Below are 15,032 nucleotides of genomic sequence, written 5' to 3'. Positions count from 1 at the left end.
GAGAAATTTCTATAAGTATTCAATGAACCTGTTTAACTCAATAGAGGAGTGGATAATGTCGAGTGTGTGGTGTTTGATTCTATTCAAGAGCTTTGAATTTATCATCAGATTATATTGTCAGCAAGTTGTGTGGCAGTTGGAGGTGAGAAACACTGATACTTTAGAGATAAACAGCAAGGATTTACTTTTTACAAAAGGAAGCTCTGATATTATTTGTTCTTTTACAAGGGGTTGAAGAAAGGAGGTATAAAACCGATGGCTGGCTAAGTTTACAGTTTGTTTCTGTTTAATCCTTTTTATCTTTTCTTTACTTTGTCCTCAGTTCTTAGTTAATGTTTTTAATATTTCTTACTAAATATAGAATTTTGTAGGTTTTGCTATTGGATTTTTTTTGGATTTGTCTGTGTGTTTGTTTTACAATCTGTACCTTTACACTATTAGCTCTTTGTAAAGGATTTAGACTGGTGACTAGGCAGTAGGAAATAGTCCACCGATGGGCACAGGGCATTCTTTGGGATTGATTTGCCCATGACCTGATTGTGGCTTTGGCAGTAGCACTGCTTTTATTGTGTAATTGGAAATTGGGAACTGTCTGATCTTTGGGCTATAGTTCTGTCTAATGGTCTTCCTGTTTCTGTTCTCAGCATAGGGGCAGACATCCATTTCTGTCCTCATCAGCCCATAGAATTGATCCACACTGTCCGGAAACGCTTTTAAACCTCAGTGTTAATGAACATACTACATGAGGTGAAGGATACTCTGTGAGGCGATTTTGGGCATGTAGTGGTTCTGACATGCTGAACAATTTTTTTTAATTAATATTTCTGATTTCAGTATAAAGGAAAATGATTATAATGATTATTTTAGTCATTGTTGTTCTTTAATTCTTATTTTTAACTGCTGTACTTGAGTCACTGCTGCCCAAACATTAGGATATGTCTCACCATGTGTACTGGTTTGTTCCAGAAGAAAATTCCTATTTATTTTCTCCAATGACTTTTCAGTCAGTTTTTCAGTAAATAGTCTAAAGCATCAAACCAAACTAAACTGCTGTGAGATGACTCACGGCCTCATTATTACAAACCAAAAAGCCATTTGAAGAGGCAGTGGTACATGACAGTGTACTTATTGCCTTTTTACGAATGCATTGCTATTGAATTGCTTCCCTTCCACTTTTACCGGCTTTCTTTCAACATTGTTATATTTGTTTGCCAGACATTTTAGAATATAATAGATCACATTATTTCTACCTGCTATGCTGAGTCACATTAATAAGTGATCATTTCAGCAGAAGTGGTGGCTTAATCCCACAATACAGGATGCTGTAACAGTGATTCAAATGCAATATATTTCCATGGTTACAGTTGCCTGTCACCGATTGGTGAGTTTTAGGATGAACTTCTAGATAATTTAGTATTGAAATGAGACCTCAGCAATGAAAGGATTTTTCTCCAAACAGAAAGCTACGGGCTTCCAAATGGCACAACAGAAAAACATTTCCCCTATTAACATTTGTCCTTAGATCGCAAGTGCAAATCCCACCGATGACACTAATTGTTCAGGGTTTGATGCTGGAAGTGATGACATACTTTCTCCCTCTATCAATCACCATGACATTAGCTAGTTCTGGACATATGGGAGCTCCTGCATGTTGAAGGAGTTGGATAATGTTTTTTATGAACGTGTTTTATCACAACCTTGTCAGCAGTTTGAAAAGATGTGCTTGTCTGGCTTCATGTGCTTCAGAGGTAGCTGCCCAGTGATCGCTGGTCTATTTGGTGGGGAGAAACTCAACAAGATAAAATTAGTGACAAAAAAATTAAGCTGAATGAAATTGTCTCTCATAATGTTAATATGGGAATACATATAAACACTACAGGGCTATGCTAATGCTGTGTCCGCCTGATGCATGTGTTTATCCTGCTTTAACTCACCCAAGGCAGCTCATGACAGGGTCAGTTATCACCTGACAAATAGCTTCTATCTTAAGCAGGTGTTCTGCTCTGAGGCTAAATGTTCAGATTAAAAATTGTATCTTTATTTCTAGACCCTCACACACCCACAGGTATGGTATAATTCATACCATGGTATGGTATGAATTATATATATATAATGTGATTTTACTTGGCTGTGGTATTGTGTGAGATAGCTAACACTGTCATCATTCCAGTTTCTTGACCTTTGACACCATTATGACTTATACATGTGTGTTTCAGGGCAGGGAGGAGGGTGTTGAGATCGACCCTTGGGAAGATGCAGACTACAGCATTTTCAAGGTCACGGATCGCTTTGGCTTCCTGCAGTAAGTCACCTAGTCAGCATTAAAGACTTTTTATTAAAACTGCTCCCGGACGAGCTGTAGAATTTATCACAGAGCAATTATTAGGAGTTATTACTCCTGCCCTAACACTGTTAAAACAATTTTGAGACCATGTTAAATGTATTTTTTGTGGTTTGTGTTGCATTCTGACAAAAATGTGTTCAAAGAGCAAAAAAAAAAAATAAAAAGGAAAGTCAGTTAATTTATTTTAATTTTCTTCTTCTTCTTCTTTTCTTCTTCTTCTTCTTCTTCTTCTTCTTCTTCTTCTTCTTCTTCTTCTTATTATTATTATTATTATTATATTATAATTGTTGTACAGACCATTATTATAATGGCAGTTTTGAGCATTATATATTTCCAGTAACAACCATTAGGAGAAATATGAGTAAAATGATGTGTAAGAAATAAGGTGCATGCTATAATAAGACAATAATCAATGATAGAGTGGTGTGATACAAAGTGAAGTTACTGTTACAGGAGTTGATTATTTCCCGATAACATCATGTTCTGAAAGGTTGTCTTCTTCAAGTGCAAAATAATTATTTTCTGACAGAAAGATTCACCCTATCAATATTTAAACACTTTTTTTGTTAAAATAACATACATTTTTTTTAGGATGTTCGGCAGGAAAGTCCCTGTGAATGAGCTGTTATTATGGAAAGATTTCACATATTATGAGTGCATAATTATAAATGCGAATTTGAATTAGAGCTACTGATCAACCAGAGTCAAGAAAACATCAGCACTGTGGCCTAAGAAAAGATATAATGATATACATATAAGTAATTACTCTTCAATAGAACTTTAGATTTAAGGAAAATAAGTAGAACTTGATAGCGTTATGGTGTAACACATTAATATGCATTACTTTAGACATTATAAGAAATTCGTTTTATGTTTCTTTCAGTGAGGAAGAGCTTCCTACTCCAACTCTTCTTGAAGAAAAGGTAAGAAAAAGACAAATGAAAACATCCTTAAAGAAAATGTAATGAACCACAAAACATCTCAAACCATCATGGTGTGCATGTGCAGCTGAGGCCAGGAGGTCAAACTTTACCCTGATGATATTTAGTGTGTGTGTGTGTGTGTGTGTGTGTGTGTGTGTGTGTGTGTGTGTGTGTGTGTGTGTGTGTGTCAGTAAGATGGCAGAAACAGATGCTTGGTCTGGAGTTATGCTACCATGTGATACATTCCATGCATGCTGGGAGCTGATCTTTCTTCTCTGACTTTGATTATAAAATTTGAAGGATTAAAATAGGAATAAATTATACAGGATGATGAATTATTTAATATGAAGTATAAATTATTAATAAGACATTAAATATGTGGACCAGATGATCCTCTGTGGCTACCCGGAATAATTACAATAATTAATAGCATTTCTATTAAATTAAATCCCTGCTAGTGTATAATTTTGGACCTGCACATTTAGTCCCTGAGTTACAAAAAGTGTGCATGAGATAAGACCCACTAAAAAGTGTGCAGGTGAATTGCATCTTGTAGAATGATCAAAATACCATGTTATCCATGTTGCATGTTTGCTTGAATTAATATGCAATTTTGGGAGTGTACAGCTTAAACAGAAAAATAAGGTCTTAACCAATGCCAATATATTAATATAGCACATGCAATGTGAAATATTAAGACTGGGACGTGGGATGTGGTAGCCTAGTAGTTAAGGTGAGCAAGGCCCTTAATACTCAATAGCTCAGTTGTACACAATGAGATAAAACGTAAGTTGCTCTTTATAAGAGTGTCTGCTAAATGCTAGAAATGAAAATAAATGTAAAAAAGACTAAATGTCCTTACAGGAATAGCAATTTGCAGGTAACTAAATATTACTGCAGCAAAATTATATATTATATTCCATATTCGATATCCACCACATATTCACAATTTTGATTATCCCAATTTTTAAATAGAAAATGTTTGTATGTACTTTTTAAAAAAATTTTGGACACGTTATTTGATCAGCATTAAACCGGACCTCCACGTTTTTTCTTGTTTAAAGTAAAAAATGTCGACTTTACACCGATTTATGCACAATTTATTCCATAGCACAATCAGGATATCACTGCTGTAATGATTAAATGTGGTGAAAGTTTAAAATATGAATGATATGTTTTAATAATAAATTGAGATCATTTTTCTTTTTTTAGCTTTGATTTTTGATGTTGATGTGTCTTATTTGCCCTCTGCATTCTTACCTTCCCAGCAAAAGCAGCTAGAAGTTGAACGTGTACAGAAATGGTTGAAGATGGTTCGGAAATGGGAGAAGTACAAAAACAGCGAGCGGGTGAGATCTAGCTCTATTTTCTGTTTACATCTGAGAGTAAAGGAAATGGGCAGTAAAGCAAATGTTCAATGAATTATTATTAATGAATCCTGCACTTATGAAAGACTATGGACTAATCCAACTCTCTCAGTCTGTTGCACAAACTAAAGCACATTTGTATGAAGACAAGCCTTTATCTCCATGAGGGGTTTATGTGACTCTTCCATACACACTGGTACTTTGTTTTTCTGCTGTAGATGATGAAGAGGGTGTACAAGGGGATTCCACTGCAGCTGCGAGGTCAAGCTTGGAACCTTCTACTGGATGTGGAGAAAGTTAAAAAGGAGAATGAGGGGAAATATGAGGTATACACACACCCACACACACACCCACACCCACACACACACCCACACACATTTACATATGCAGTCTTTAGAGAAGCAGATGGATAATTGTACACAATAGAGCAGCAGCAGCTGGCAGACTGACGCTGTCTAAGCTCCGGATTGAAAATTGCATGTGTGCATTAAGAAGTGCTATAATAAACACCAAACTATTCAGACCTTAGGCGTCCCTGCTGACTCAAGTGCTACAGACGTACAGTTGGCAGAATGTCTGTGATCTGGTGGAGATTGCTGAAAACTAAATTGCATCACATTTATTATAAATCCCCTCCTTTGACTAAATTCCTCAATTCCTATTGCCTCAAGCGGTAGCTAGTCCAGCACTATTGTCTGTCTGACGGTTGGTTTTAACGATAGTATTTCAGCCTGAAATACTTATGTACTTGCACTCATAAACAGCCTAAAAATTAGAATCGTGTTAATGGACTATATAATATAGATATTACATCACGAATGAAATAACCATATTGTCCAGAGAGGATTGCAGGAGATGGAACCTTAATAGCAGATAATAAATGCAAACAAAATTTCCATTTGCAATCAAATGTTGATTCTTACAGTTAGATTTCAATTTAATCTTTTACTATTTAAGATGAACTGTAATTATTCGAAATGAGCTCATGCCCAGCTTATGTACATGTCAATCAACGCTCAATCACAGCAAGCCTTAAAATACTCGTAATATATTCAACAAATTGTATTAGATGCATATTTGCCCTTTTCTCAATTATATATATTCATTTGCTTCAAAACATTATTCTGGTTTAATACAAATTGCTTGTCTTTACGGGCAATAGTAAAGACCGAACTTAAAACCCAACACAAACACATAGATAGAAAACTGAATAAGCCACCTAGAAATTCAGCACCTGTGTAAGACAGGTCTGAAAACAGAGGACTTTGCTAATGGAAATATTGTGGTACCTTTTGAACTTATGTCAACAACTCTGAATATACCCTAAAACTGTAGTTGTTTGCTTGGTCTATAATACAGTGATGTTTTGGGGAGCATGGCTGTTTCAGTAAGATTTGTGTATGATCTAAAAACAGACAGATGGTAAAACAGACACAGCAAAGCAAGAGATGAAAGAAAACATATTTCCGAGACTATAATAAAGCCAGAAACCTGCATCAGATGTAGCAATAATTTGGTAAATATAATGAAGAAAGTACTAGCATTTAAAACATGGATAATATGCAACAGTGGTCACAAAGCAATTTATTTTTAAAGCTTTATTATCTATGTTTGTTCACACAATTCACTTTTACACAAATGCTATGCATGAGCCATGTAATACCACACGTAAATATGCAACAAACCATTCGTATAGACGTCAAAGGTTATTCATGAAATACTTATTTTTTTACTTTTAGACATTACCCCTGTTACACCGACACTAACCCTTAGGCCAGTGTTACTCAATGCGCGGCTTGCGAGCCTCCTCGCCAAGCTTTAATATGTGGCTCGCATGGCAGTAAATAATACGATGATATGATCATGTGGTTAAAATGTATTTTTCATTTAAATAACATTAAAAACAATCAGGGAAGCATAGAAAAACGAATGTGCTCTATTACAAATAATAATATATATTTATATATATTATTTGACTCGTCACTGACTCACTGCGTTCTGCGCAATAGCCAGTTTTTGCCGGCCTGCCAGAAGCTAGTTTGTGTTTCATGCTAGTTAACAACTTGTGTTTACTGTACACACGGACTAAAAAATGGATCGATTTCTTATCAAACAATCCCGCGCACAAAATGAACAGCAACAAAGCAATGTGACAGTGACAAAAGAGGTAACTGATGGGGAGCATGCATCATCCGCAACTCGAGTAATTATTGTATTGCAATATTGTACATTGTATTTAAGCAGATAAGCTATTTAAGACCGAATAACTTGGCATACTTTGCGGTGAAAGTGGCTCTCCTATTGACTTTGTCCTATCAGTGTGGCTCACATGAAAAAAATAGTGAAGACCACTGCCTTAGGCTATTGATCATTTTTCTGACATTGTAAAAAAGCAAATAATATGCTATGAATAAAATGTTTTATTTTGTAAATAAAATAATGCAGTCCTTGTTTTCCACAGAGAATGATAAAACAAGCCAAGGTCTACTCCACAGAAATTAAACAGATTGATCTTGATGTGAACAGAACCTTCCGGAATCATATCATGTTCATGGATCGATTTGGAGTAAAGTGAGTTCCTCATGCATGAACATACTGCAGTGGGTCACAACCTGACAGGAAACATCACAGGAGTTTACAGGAATATGCAGTTTTCAGATGCGGAAAAAGATCTTAATGAGTCGTTTAAAGAAACACACTATACCCATTTGTGGAGAGCACCTTTGTTATTGTGGTGTACATGATTAATATTTATAGATGGATTCTATATAGTTTACTTCTTCTTATATAAGTAGTTGAATTCTATGTCGTTTAGTGTAGATAGCCATTTGGGATGTAGCCTTTCTGTTTCTAACACCACTTGGATTCAGGTTAAATAGCTGTCATGTTTTGATCTCATACAGTAAAACCCAGACACATCACAATTAAACTACAGGTGTGTTTGTTATTCCTTAGTGAAATGTAATGACAATAAAACAACTTTTCAGATAATTACCACCTGTCTCAGGTTTCAATTAGTAGATCAGTCACATTTTCTCATCCACCCGTATACACACTACACACTATCATCTTGCTGTCACACACATGCTTGGGGACCAACCCTCTTAAATGCATTTTTTAAATATACAGTAATCCAGAGCAGACTCACTCTTTATGTACAACGTTACTGTAGTTTTTATGTGTAGCAGGATACCATTAACATATTCGTCCACTGAATGATGACTAAAGTAAAGCTACAGATTTCTTTACGATTTTATGACGATTTTATGGATTTTAATCAAGTCTTTCTCTCTCTTTATCTCTCTCTCTCTCACACACACGCACACACACTAACACACACATACTGTAGATGACATCAAGTGGCAGTGACTGGCTAAACAGCCTCTTGTTCCCAAAACAACACAGATATTCTTACAATATTATCTTTCTAATTAATTTAATCCGTTGTTCCTCTAACATTCACAGCAGGAAGCATTGCCACCTCTCAGATCCAAGCTCCCATGTTCGATCCTGAGCTCTGGTTACTGTCTGTGTGAGATTTTTGCCTTTTGCAACGAATATATAAGTATCAACACTAATGCTTTCAGTTAAATGACTACCAAAAGACATTATGAAACACATTTGAATATCGTTTTCTCCATCATTGACTTCCATGCTGCTTCATCTGTAATGTAGCTCTCTGCTTCTTTGCTGAGCAAATAAAAAAATCCGTCAACCTTAATGGAAAAAACAATGGATTGGACATTGGACACGTTGCAGATTTGACATAACAGTTGACCCTCGCAAAGAAAAAGACTAGCCTAAGTTACATATAAATGTTGTATTGAGATATAAAGGAGTAATTTTTTATTCTAAATAATGCATTTACCTACTGAAAAGCTGACAGCATATCTAAAATATATCATTAGAATATGTGAATATATAGAATATATGGTATTGTATTTTTGAATTGTGGTTGCTGTTTTAGCACATAAACAGTACATAGAAACCTTTTGTGTCCTTAAAATAAGAAATTGGGAAAGTGTGTGCATGTGTGTATGTGTTTGTGTGTGTGTGTGTGTGTGTGTGTGTGTGTGTATTAATAGATATCTTGTATAACAGGGTTGGTTTACACCAAGCTATTCAGCTAGCTTTCTGATATGCTGGCCTGCTTACCAGCTTAAAAGATTTCTGCACTTGTTTATGTGCATGTGTCTAATTATAAATTGTTTGGATTGAAGTTTTAGTTCATTTTCTCTCTATATTCATGTTAGCTCTTATGCAATGTATTCTTGAGATTAGAAATTACACCTTTCATAGAAAACAAGGCCAACTTTCTCCCTGCCTGGAAACACTTTTGTTTATGTCACATAATTTTAGTTTTTCTCAATTTTTTTTTCACATTTATACTGCTTGTTCCCAAGTGTACAAGAAACACATTGACGTCACCGGAGGCTTAATAGATTGCAGGCCTCTAGAGTTCAATGGAAAGTCTTGCACATGCAAACTGTCATTAATGCTCCAACATATAAGGAAGGGTGCAGCTATGAGTTTAGCTAACAGGAAAGAATCACGCTCCACCTCAAGAATTTGGCTTTCTGAATTGCAGAGCACTTTTTAAACACAGGGCTATGTAATAGAATCTGTCATGGATTTGGAGTACAGCAGTGTGGGTTTTTTTAATGTACAAGGGGATTTCTGTGTCGTTAATGTCGACTGCATTGGCTTTGATACTGCTGAATTAACTGATTTGCTTGTGCTCACTATATCTACACAGGCAGCAGTCTCTGTTCCACGTGCTCACTGCATACTCCGTATACAACACGGTGAGTGAACAGCCAAAAGTAACTGAGTTATTAAAGATAAAAAATTTAGACAAGAAGTCCTGTACATATGTTCAGTATATGTTTGTGTATGAAATATAGGCAGAGAGCAGTGAGAGCAAGAGTGTAGTCATGCTCAGACATAATAAAAAGAATATTACAGAATATGACAGCATATAGATTTTACTCTCTCTCTCTCTCTCTCTCTCTCTCTCTCTCTCTCTCTCTCTCCCTATCTTTCTTTCTCTCTTTCTTTCTCTCTGTGTATGTGTGTGTGTCTCTGCAGGAGGTGAGCTACTGCCAGGGAATGAGTCAGATAGCTGCCATTCTGCTGATGTACATGAATGAGGAAGATGCATTTTGGGCCATGTCACAGCTCTTGACCAATCAGAAACACGCCATGCACGGTAAGCTCTTCTCATTGCTCAGGGTTTTTGCAGTATGTTTTGTGGCTCAGAATGCTGATTTCCCAGTAATATCCGAGAATTATTTTTCTAATGATTTGGAGATTCAGTTTTAATCAAGATTTTTCCCCAATAGGTTTCTTTATCCCAGGATTTCCCAAACTGCAGAGGTTCCAGAATCACCATGATCAGATTTTGTCCAAACTTCTTCCTAAGCTGAAGAAGCATCTGGTAGTAGAAACTATAGATTTTCACTACAATAACACTGTAAAGGACGTTAGAAATTATTAATTCATTATTAGAATTACTGTATATCTCATATTTCTGTGGTCTCTCTTCCGTCTCTCTTCATTTCTTCCTCACAGGACAAGGAGCAGATGTCCAGTGGCATTTACAGTACTAAATGGTTCCTGCAGTGTTTTATTGACCGGGTGAGTGTGCACCACATGCAGCCCCTGCCCTACTCCCACCCTACCCCCATCTATCCCCCCTCACCCCCACCCCCACACACGGGCATTCATTCATGTTACAACAAACACTGGACATATGTTACAACTTGAACATGTGTTAGAGCAAAAGACTGCTATTTACGTGCTATTAGATAGGAAGAATCTTAAACAGCTGACGTTGCTTTGTGGAGCTTTGAGTTTTCTCACTGTCTCAGTCATATGTGTCGCTTTTGGGTTGTCGGGTTTCCTTTCACTTTAAAAAACATGCAGCTGTGCAAACAGTCAATGCTAAATTGCACTTAAGTGACTGATAGTGAAAAGTGATAGAAGATGGACATCTTAATGTACTTCATAATACCAAGATTAACATTAACTAGTCTGTTAGTTATTGGTAACTAATTAACATTAATTCAATTAACTAGCATGTTAATGAAATTTTAATAATTGGAATAGTTGTTGCTGTAGAGGTAACATTAGCTAATACTATGCTTAATGATTCGATTAAATCACAATGCATGTTTTCTGAAAGCATGTGTAGCTGTGCAATTTTTTCTCATTTACTCTATGAGCTAAAATGATTACCTGTCAAGATACAGACCACTATATAATGCGGTGCTTCTCACCAACTCAGCAGCTTCCTCTATCCAAGGTACTTAAAATCAGCAACCAATACCTGGGCAGAGGTTGTGTACAGACTGTGCAAACTTAAACCTGAATTAATTCCTCCTCTCAGACACCATTCACCCTGACCTTACGCCTGTGGGACATCTTTATTCTTGAGGGTGAGAAGATCCTCACAGCCATGGCCTACACCATCCTTAAACTGCACAAAAGTAAGCTAAAATTTCTTCTTTTGTTCGGTGTGAACATCATTCCAGTATGCCTAGGAACAGTAAAGTTGTAAATCAATTGAAAAGGTGCAGTAAAATTGTAGAGTACAGCATCAGTCTCTTGGTGTGAATTGAAGCTTCATCATTGCAGAGCGTTTGTTGAAGATGCCTCTGGAGGAATTGAGAGAGTTTCTACAAGAGAAGATTGCCCAATCCTTCGAGCTCAGCGATGATATAGTCATTGAGCAGCTTCAGGTCTCCATGACAGAACTGCGCAAAATGAAGCTGGACCTTCCTTCTCCAGGTTATATTCTACTTTCTGTGCAGTTGTAGTACATTATGTTCTAAGAGTTTCATAATAAACCGAACAGGATTCAGGATTGTGTTGAGTTAAGCATGTATAGTCAGGATTTGTGTATATCTGTATTCAGACCTCAGATGTGATGTCAGACTTAAGTGCTATTCAGCAGCTGACAGGACTTGTGCACAATTGTGAATTGTTTAGTTTGCCTAAAACAGAAGATTCTAGAGTAACCAGTAGTTACGTATGATTAGAATGTGCATTAACTGAACAAAACACATTTTATTAATTCAACAACTTGATATAGCAAAAAATGTGTAAGCACAATAACATACGTAAATTTTCTAATTTTGTATTTCATGGCTACAAAATAATATGATCTATATGATCAAGGGCTTTTTTATTATTATTTGCTGACTGATGAGTATAAAAGCCATATTGTTAAATTAAACCAAATTTGCAGTAAGTAATGTGAGCAAACAAAAGCAATATATTGGAAATTTTGGACTTTTGGAAGTCAGATATTTTTGAATATGGTCCATAGTGGATGAATGACCCTCTAATACCTCAGTCCTATTGTATCTGTATCTGTGTTTATTCCATTTCCAGCTAAGCCTGATGAGTTGCCACGGAAACCACTTGGTGTGGAGCGGCCTGTCCTGCTGACCCATAGGCGACCCCAAAACCCGACCTTGGATCAGGAAACACCAGACAAGAGCCAGTTAGCCAAACAACCTCCAGCTCTAATCCAAATCTCACTCCAGGAATCAATTGTTCCTGATCAGGGCTCCCCAGAAGATAAGTGGCCCTTTCAGGACAGGGGAATAGACAGCATTTCTCCATTTCCCTCCCCTGACCTTGTGCTAGTGCATACTGAGATAGTTTTCGGCCCAGACGGAGTGATGGAAACCCATGAAGAGCAGCCACCACCGTATGAACCTCCTAAAATTAAGAAAGCGAATGACTCTTCACTTCCTTCCCACCTGGCTGTGAATACGTGTGGTACTTCAACAGAATCAGCACATTTATATGCACCTCAGGACATTTCACAAGACACTTTGCAGGCTACATTGGAGGATGATTTATTTGTAATGCTCCCAAGCAAGTGCCAGTTAACATTATCTACAGCCTCAATGAAGGATCCCGAATATGAAAACCTTCCAAAAACAGAAATGGTGGAAACAAGAGAAGAGAAAAAATTTGTGTCAGTGAAGTCTGTGGTCTTAACTCAGAACTCTGCTTTTATTCAACTTCCCCACACAGACTCTGAACAACAGTCATCTTCCCGACACAGAGGGGTTTCATTAACCACCACTGGAAGGAAACTGATGACTGTTCACTCAGACCCACTGTTTGAGCACCATGATCTTCCCACTCTGCCAAAATCAGAGACTTTTTAAGCCAGCTGTTTGTAAGGCATTTACAATTTTAAGAATCATTGCCTTTGTTCCACTTCATTTTGCAATATCATTCTTCCTAACAAACGTTTCTCAAAGGGATGTCGCATTTCACAAACAAAATGAAAAAATACACTGCTGCATTGCATGGGCAAATAATATTTTACTGTACTGTGTCTGGGTCGAGATGCCTCTTAAAATCACACAAAGTTCAGTTTTTATGCAAAAGCTATTAAATGGTTTACAATGGTTTATTATATCTTAACAAAAAAAATGGTAAATCTTTAATAGGTTATTCAAATGTTGCTTAAACCAAGAAAATGATTTAAATAAAGAGAGCTGGCTTACTGTTATACATGAGCCACAAATATCATCCTTAACATTGTAATTTTCCTTTCATTGTTTGTTAATTTATTTATTTTTTTGCCTGCATTACTGTAGTATGATGTTCTATTGTTCTATAAATTAGTGAATCAAAGATTTTTGGCCAAAAAAAAAGAATTTAACAGAAAATATGAAACCAAAAGAAACGGAAAAGTGCTTTATTATTATTATTATTATTATTATTATTATTATTATTATTATTATTAGTGATAACAACCTTTTTATTACTTTACAAAACTGGGCTTACAATAAATACAAATAAACAAATGTTTGTTAAAATGTGAGACATACGATATAATCTAGACCACATTTCTTTAAAAAAAAACATCTGTTGTGTTTTGGCTTTTATGTTTTCAGTTACATCTATAACTTAAAAGGTCAGAAAATGTATTTTGATATTTTTAATAAATTAGCTTTTTAATGAACGCTGTACTAGCCATGTTAAGGGAAGAATTAGCCAACATTTTATCCCAGAAGGATTTTCTGTGTTAATGTACTGTAAGAGTACTTGTGAACATTTTGTAAATGAAGGTAACATGTTTTTTGAAGTATTGCATTTTAATGCTTTTAGCCTTTAGTCTCTATAGGCTTTTAGACATTTGTATAGTATAAATTATATTAATACAGGTACTGTGTTAATTCACAATTGTAACCTTTTATTTTCAAAATTGTTTTCTTTTATATTTAATATTGGACTTGTCTTATCAGTGTTCTTTTTTTTCTTTTTCTTTTTTGTGCAGCTAAATGCTTTGCGGAACGCTTTAGGTCTCAGGACGAATGTTTCACTTTTATTACTTCGTGTGTTTTAGTATGCAGCTACATTCATTTGTGGCATAATGCGAGTTTTTCTTGCCAAGTATAACTTTTTGTAAGCAGCTTCATCCTAGTATTCTTAAAAGGCATTTAAAATCTGCAGGTGTGTGTGTGTGTGTGTGTGTGTGTGTGTGTGTGTGTGCAGTTCTCAATAAGATAGCAATACACAGTATAAAACTTCCTATAATTGATGTATTATGTAAATAATTATTAAGATTGTCTTACTAAAATGGGAGTATAGGGATATATCTCTAAGCAAGTCATTGTTTTCAAACTGTATATCAGTTCAGTGGGAAGTTGTAAATGTTAAATTGGTTTTATTTTTTGTTTCAATCTAGAAATTCTTTGATGCTGCTTTTGCAGATTCACACCAATAACACATCCTTTAATTTCACATGCTTTAATAGCACATGCTTTAATGCCACATGCTCTGCTGATTCATATGTGTTTTTATTTTGCTCCTCTGCTCATCTTGAGACATTAGTATTATATTGCATTTTTATAATAATCTGTACAATCAGTATAATATTCATAATTACCATATTTCACATTACATGCATTTCAGTAGAGATTTTTCACTATAATATTGTAGTATTTGTCCACAACCTCACTGAACATCGCTGGTGTATTCCTGCTACACAGATTCACTGTATGTTCAGCTCAGTAACTCAATATGCACTGAAGTCCAGGTCAAAATATTAGCTTTTGGCAAATGATTGTCAGTTGTATAACATCTCTTTCTTTTTTTTTCTTTTCTTTTCTTTTCTTTTCTCAGAGTGCTTTTCTCATTTTTTTTTCCTTCTCATGCATGTTTTGGAAATAACTGTATTTTACTGTACATTCCCTTGTAAGGAGTTTTGAGAGCTCCAACCAGAAAGCTTTGGTTTTATTTACTCTGTATGTTGTAATGATATTCAATTTTCAAGGTGCTTTCAGTGGCAGAAATAGACATTTTCTTCACATTGATTGTGTTGATTTTTTTCTGCATTTTTAACAACATTAATCTATTTATTCACCT

The 15,032-nt window shown here is 35.7% G+C and overlaps 1 protein-coding gene across 2 annotated transcripts in view; it reads left to right on the top strand.

The window, feature by feature from the left end:
• Positions 1–15,032, top strand: part of si:ch211-288d18.1 (USP6 N-terminal-like protein) — a 29,705-nt gene extending 14,673 nt beyond the window's left edge. For both annotated transcript variants that reach the window (XM_060859303.1, XM_060859302.1), the window contains 12 exons: positions 2,217–2,302; positions 3,228–3,267; positions 4,536–4,616; positions 4,853–4,960; positions 7,096–7,205; positions 9,391–9,439; positions 9,723–9,843; positions 9,977–10,071; positions 10,206–10,271; positions 11,023–11,122; positions 11,271–11,423; positions 12,030–15,032. In XM_060859303.1, coding sequence (XP_060715286.1) covers positions 2,217–2,302; positions 3,228–3,267; positions 4,536–4,616; positions 4,853–4,960; positions 7,096–7,205; positions 9,391–9,439; positions 9,723–9,843; positions 9,977–10,071; positions 10,206–10,271; positions 11,023–11,122; positions 11,271–11,423; positions 12,030–12,820 — 1,800 coding nt within the window. In that variant the 3' untranslated portion in view covers positions 12,821–15,032. The remainder of the gene's footprint in view (positions 1–2,216; positions 2,303–3,227; positions 3,268–4,535; positions 4,617–4,852; positions 4,961–7,095; positions 7,206–9,390; positions 9,440–9,722; positions 9,844–9,976; positions 10,072–10,205; positions 10,272–11,022; positions 11,123–11,270; positions 11,424–12,029) is intronic.

Source organism: Tachysurus vachellii, chromosome 23 (assembly GCF_030014155.1).
Source record: "Tachysurus vachellii isolate PV-2020 chromosome 23, HZAU_Pvac_v1, whole genome shotgun sequence".
NCBI classification, from domain to species: Eukaryota; Metazoa; Chordata; class Actinopteri; order Siluriformes; family Bagridae; genus Tachysurus; species Tachysurus vachellii.
This window is presented reverse-complemented; position numbering and strand designations above follow the sequence as displayed.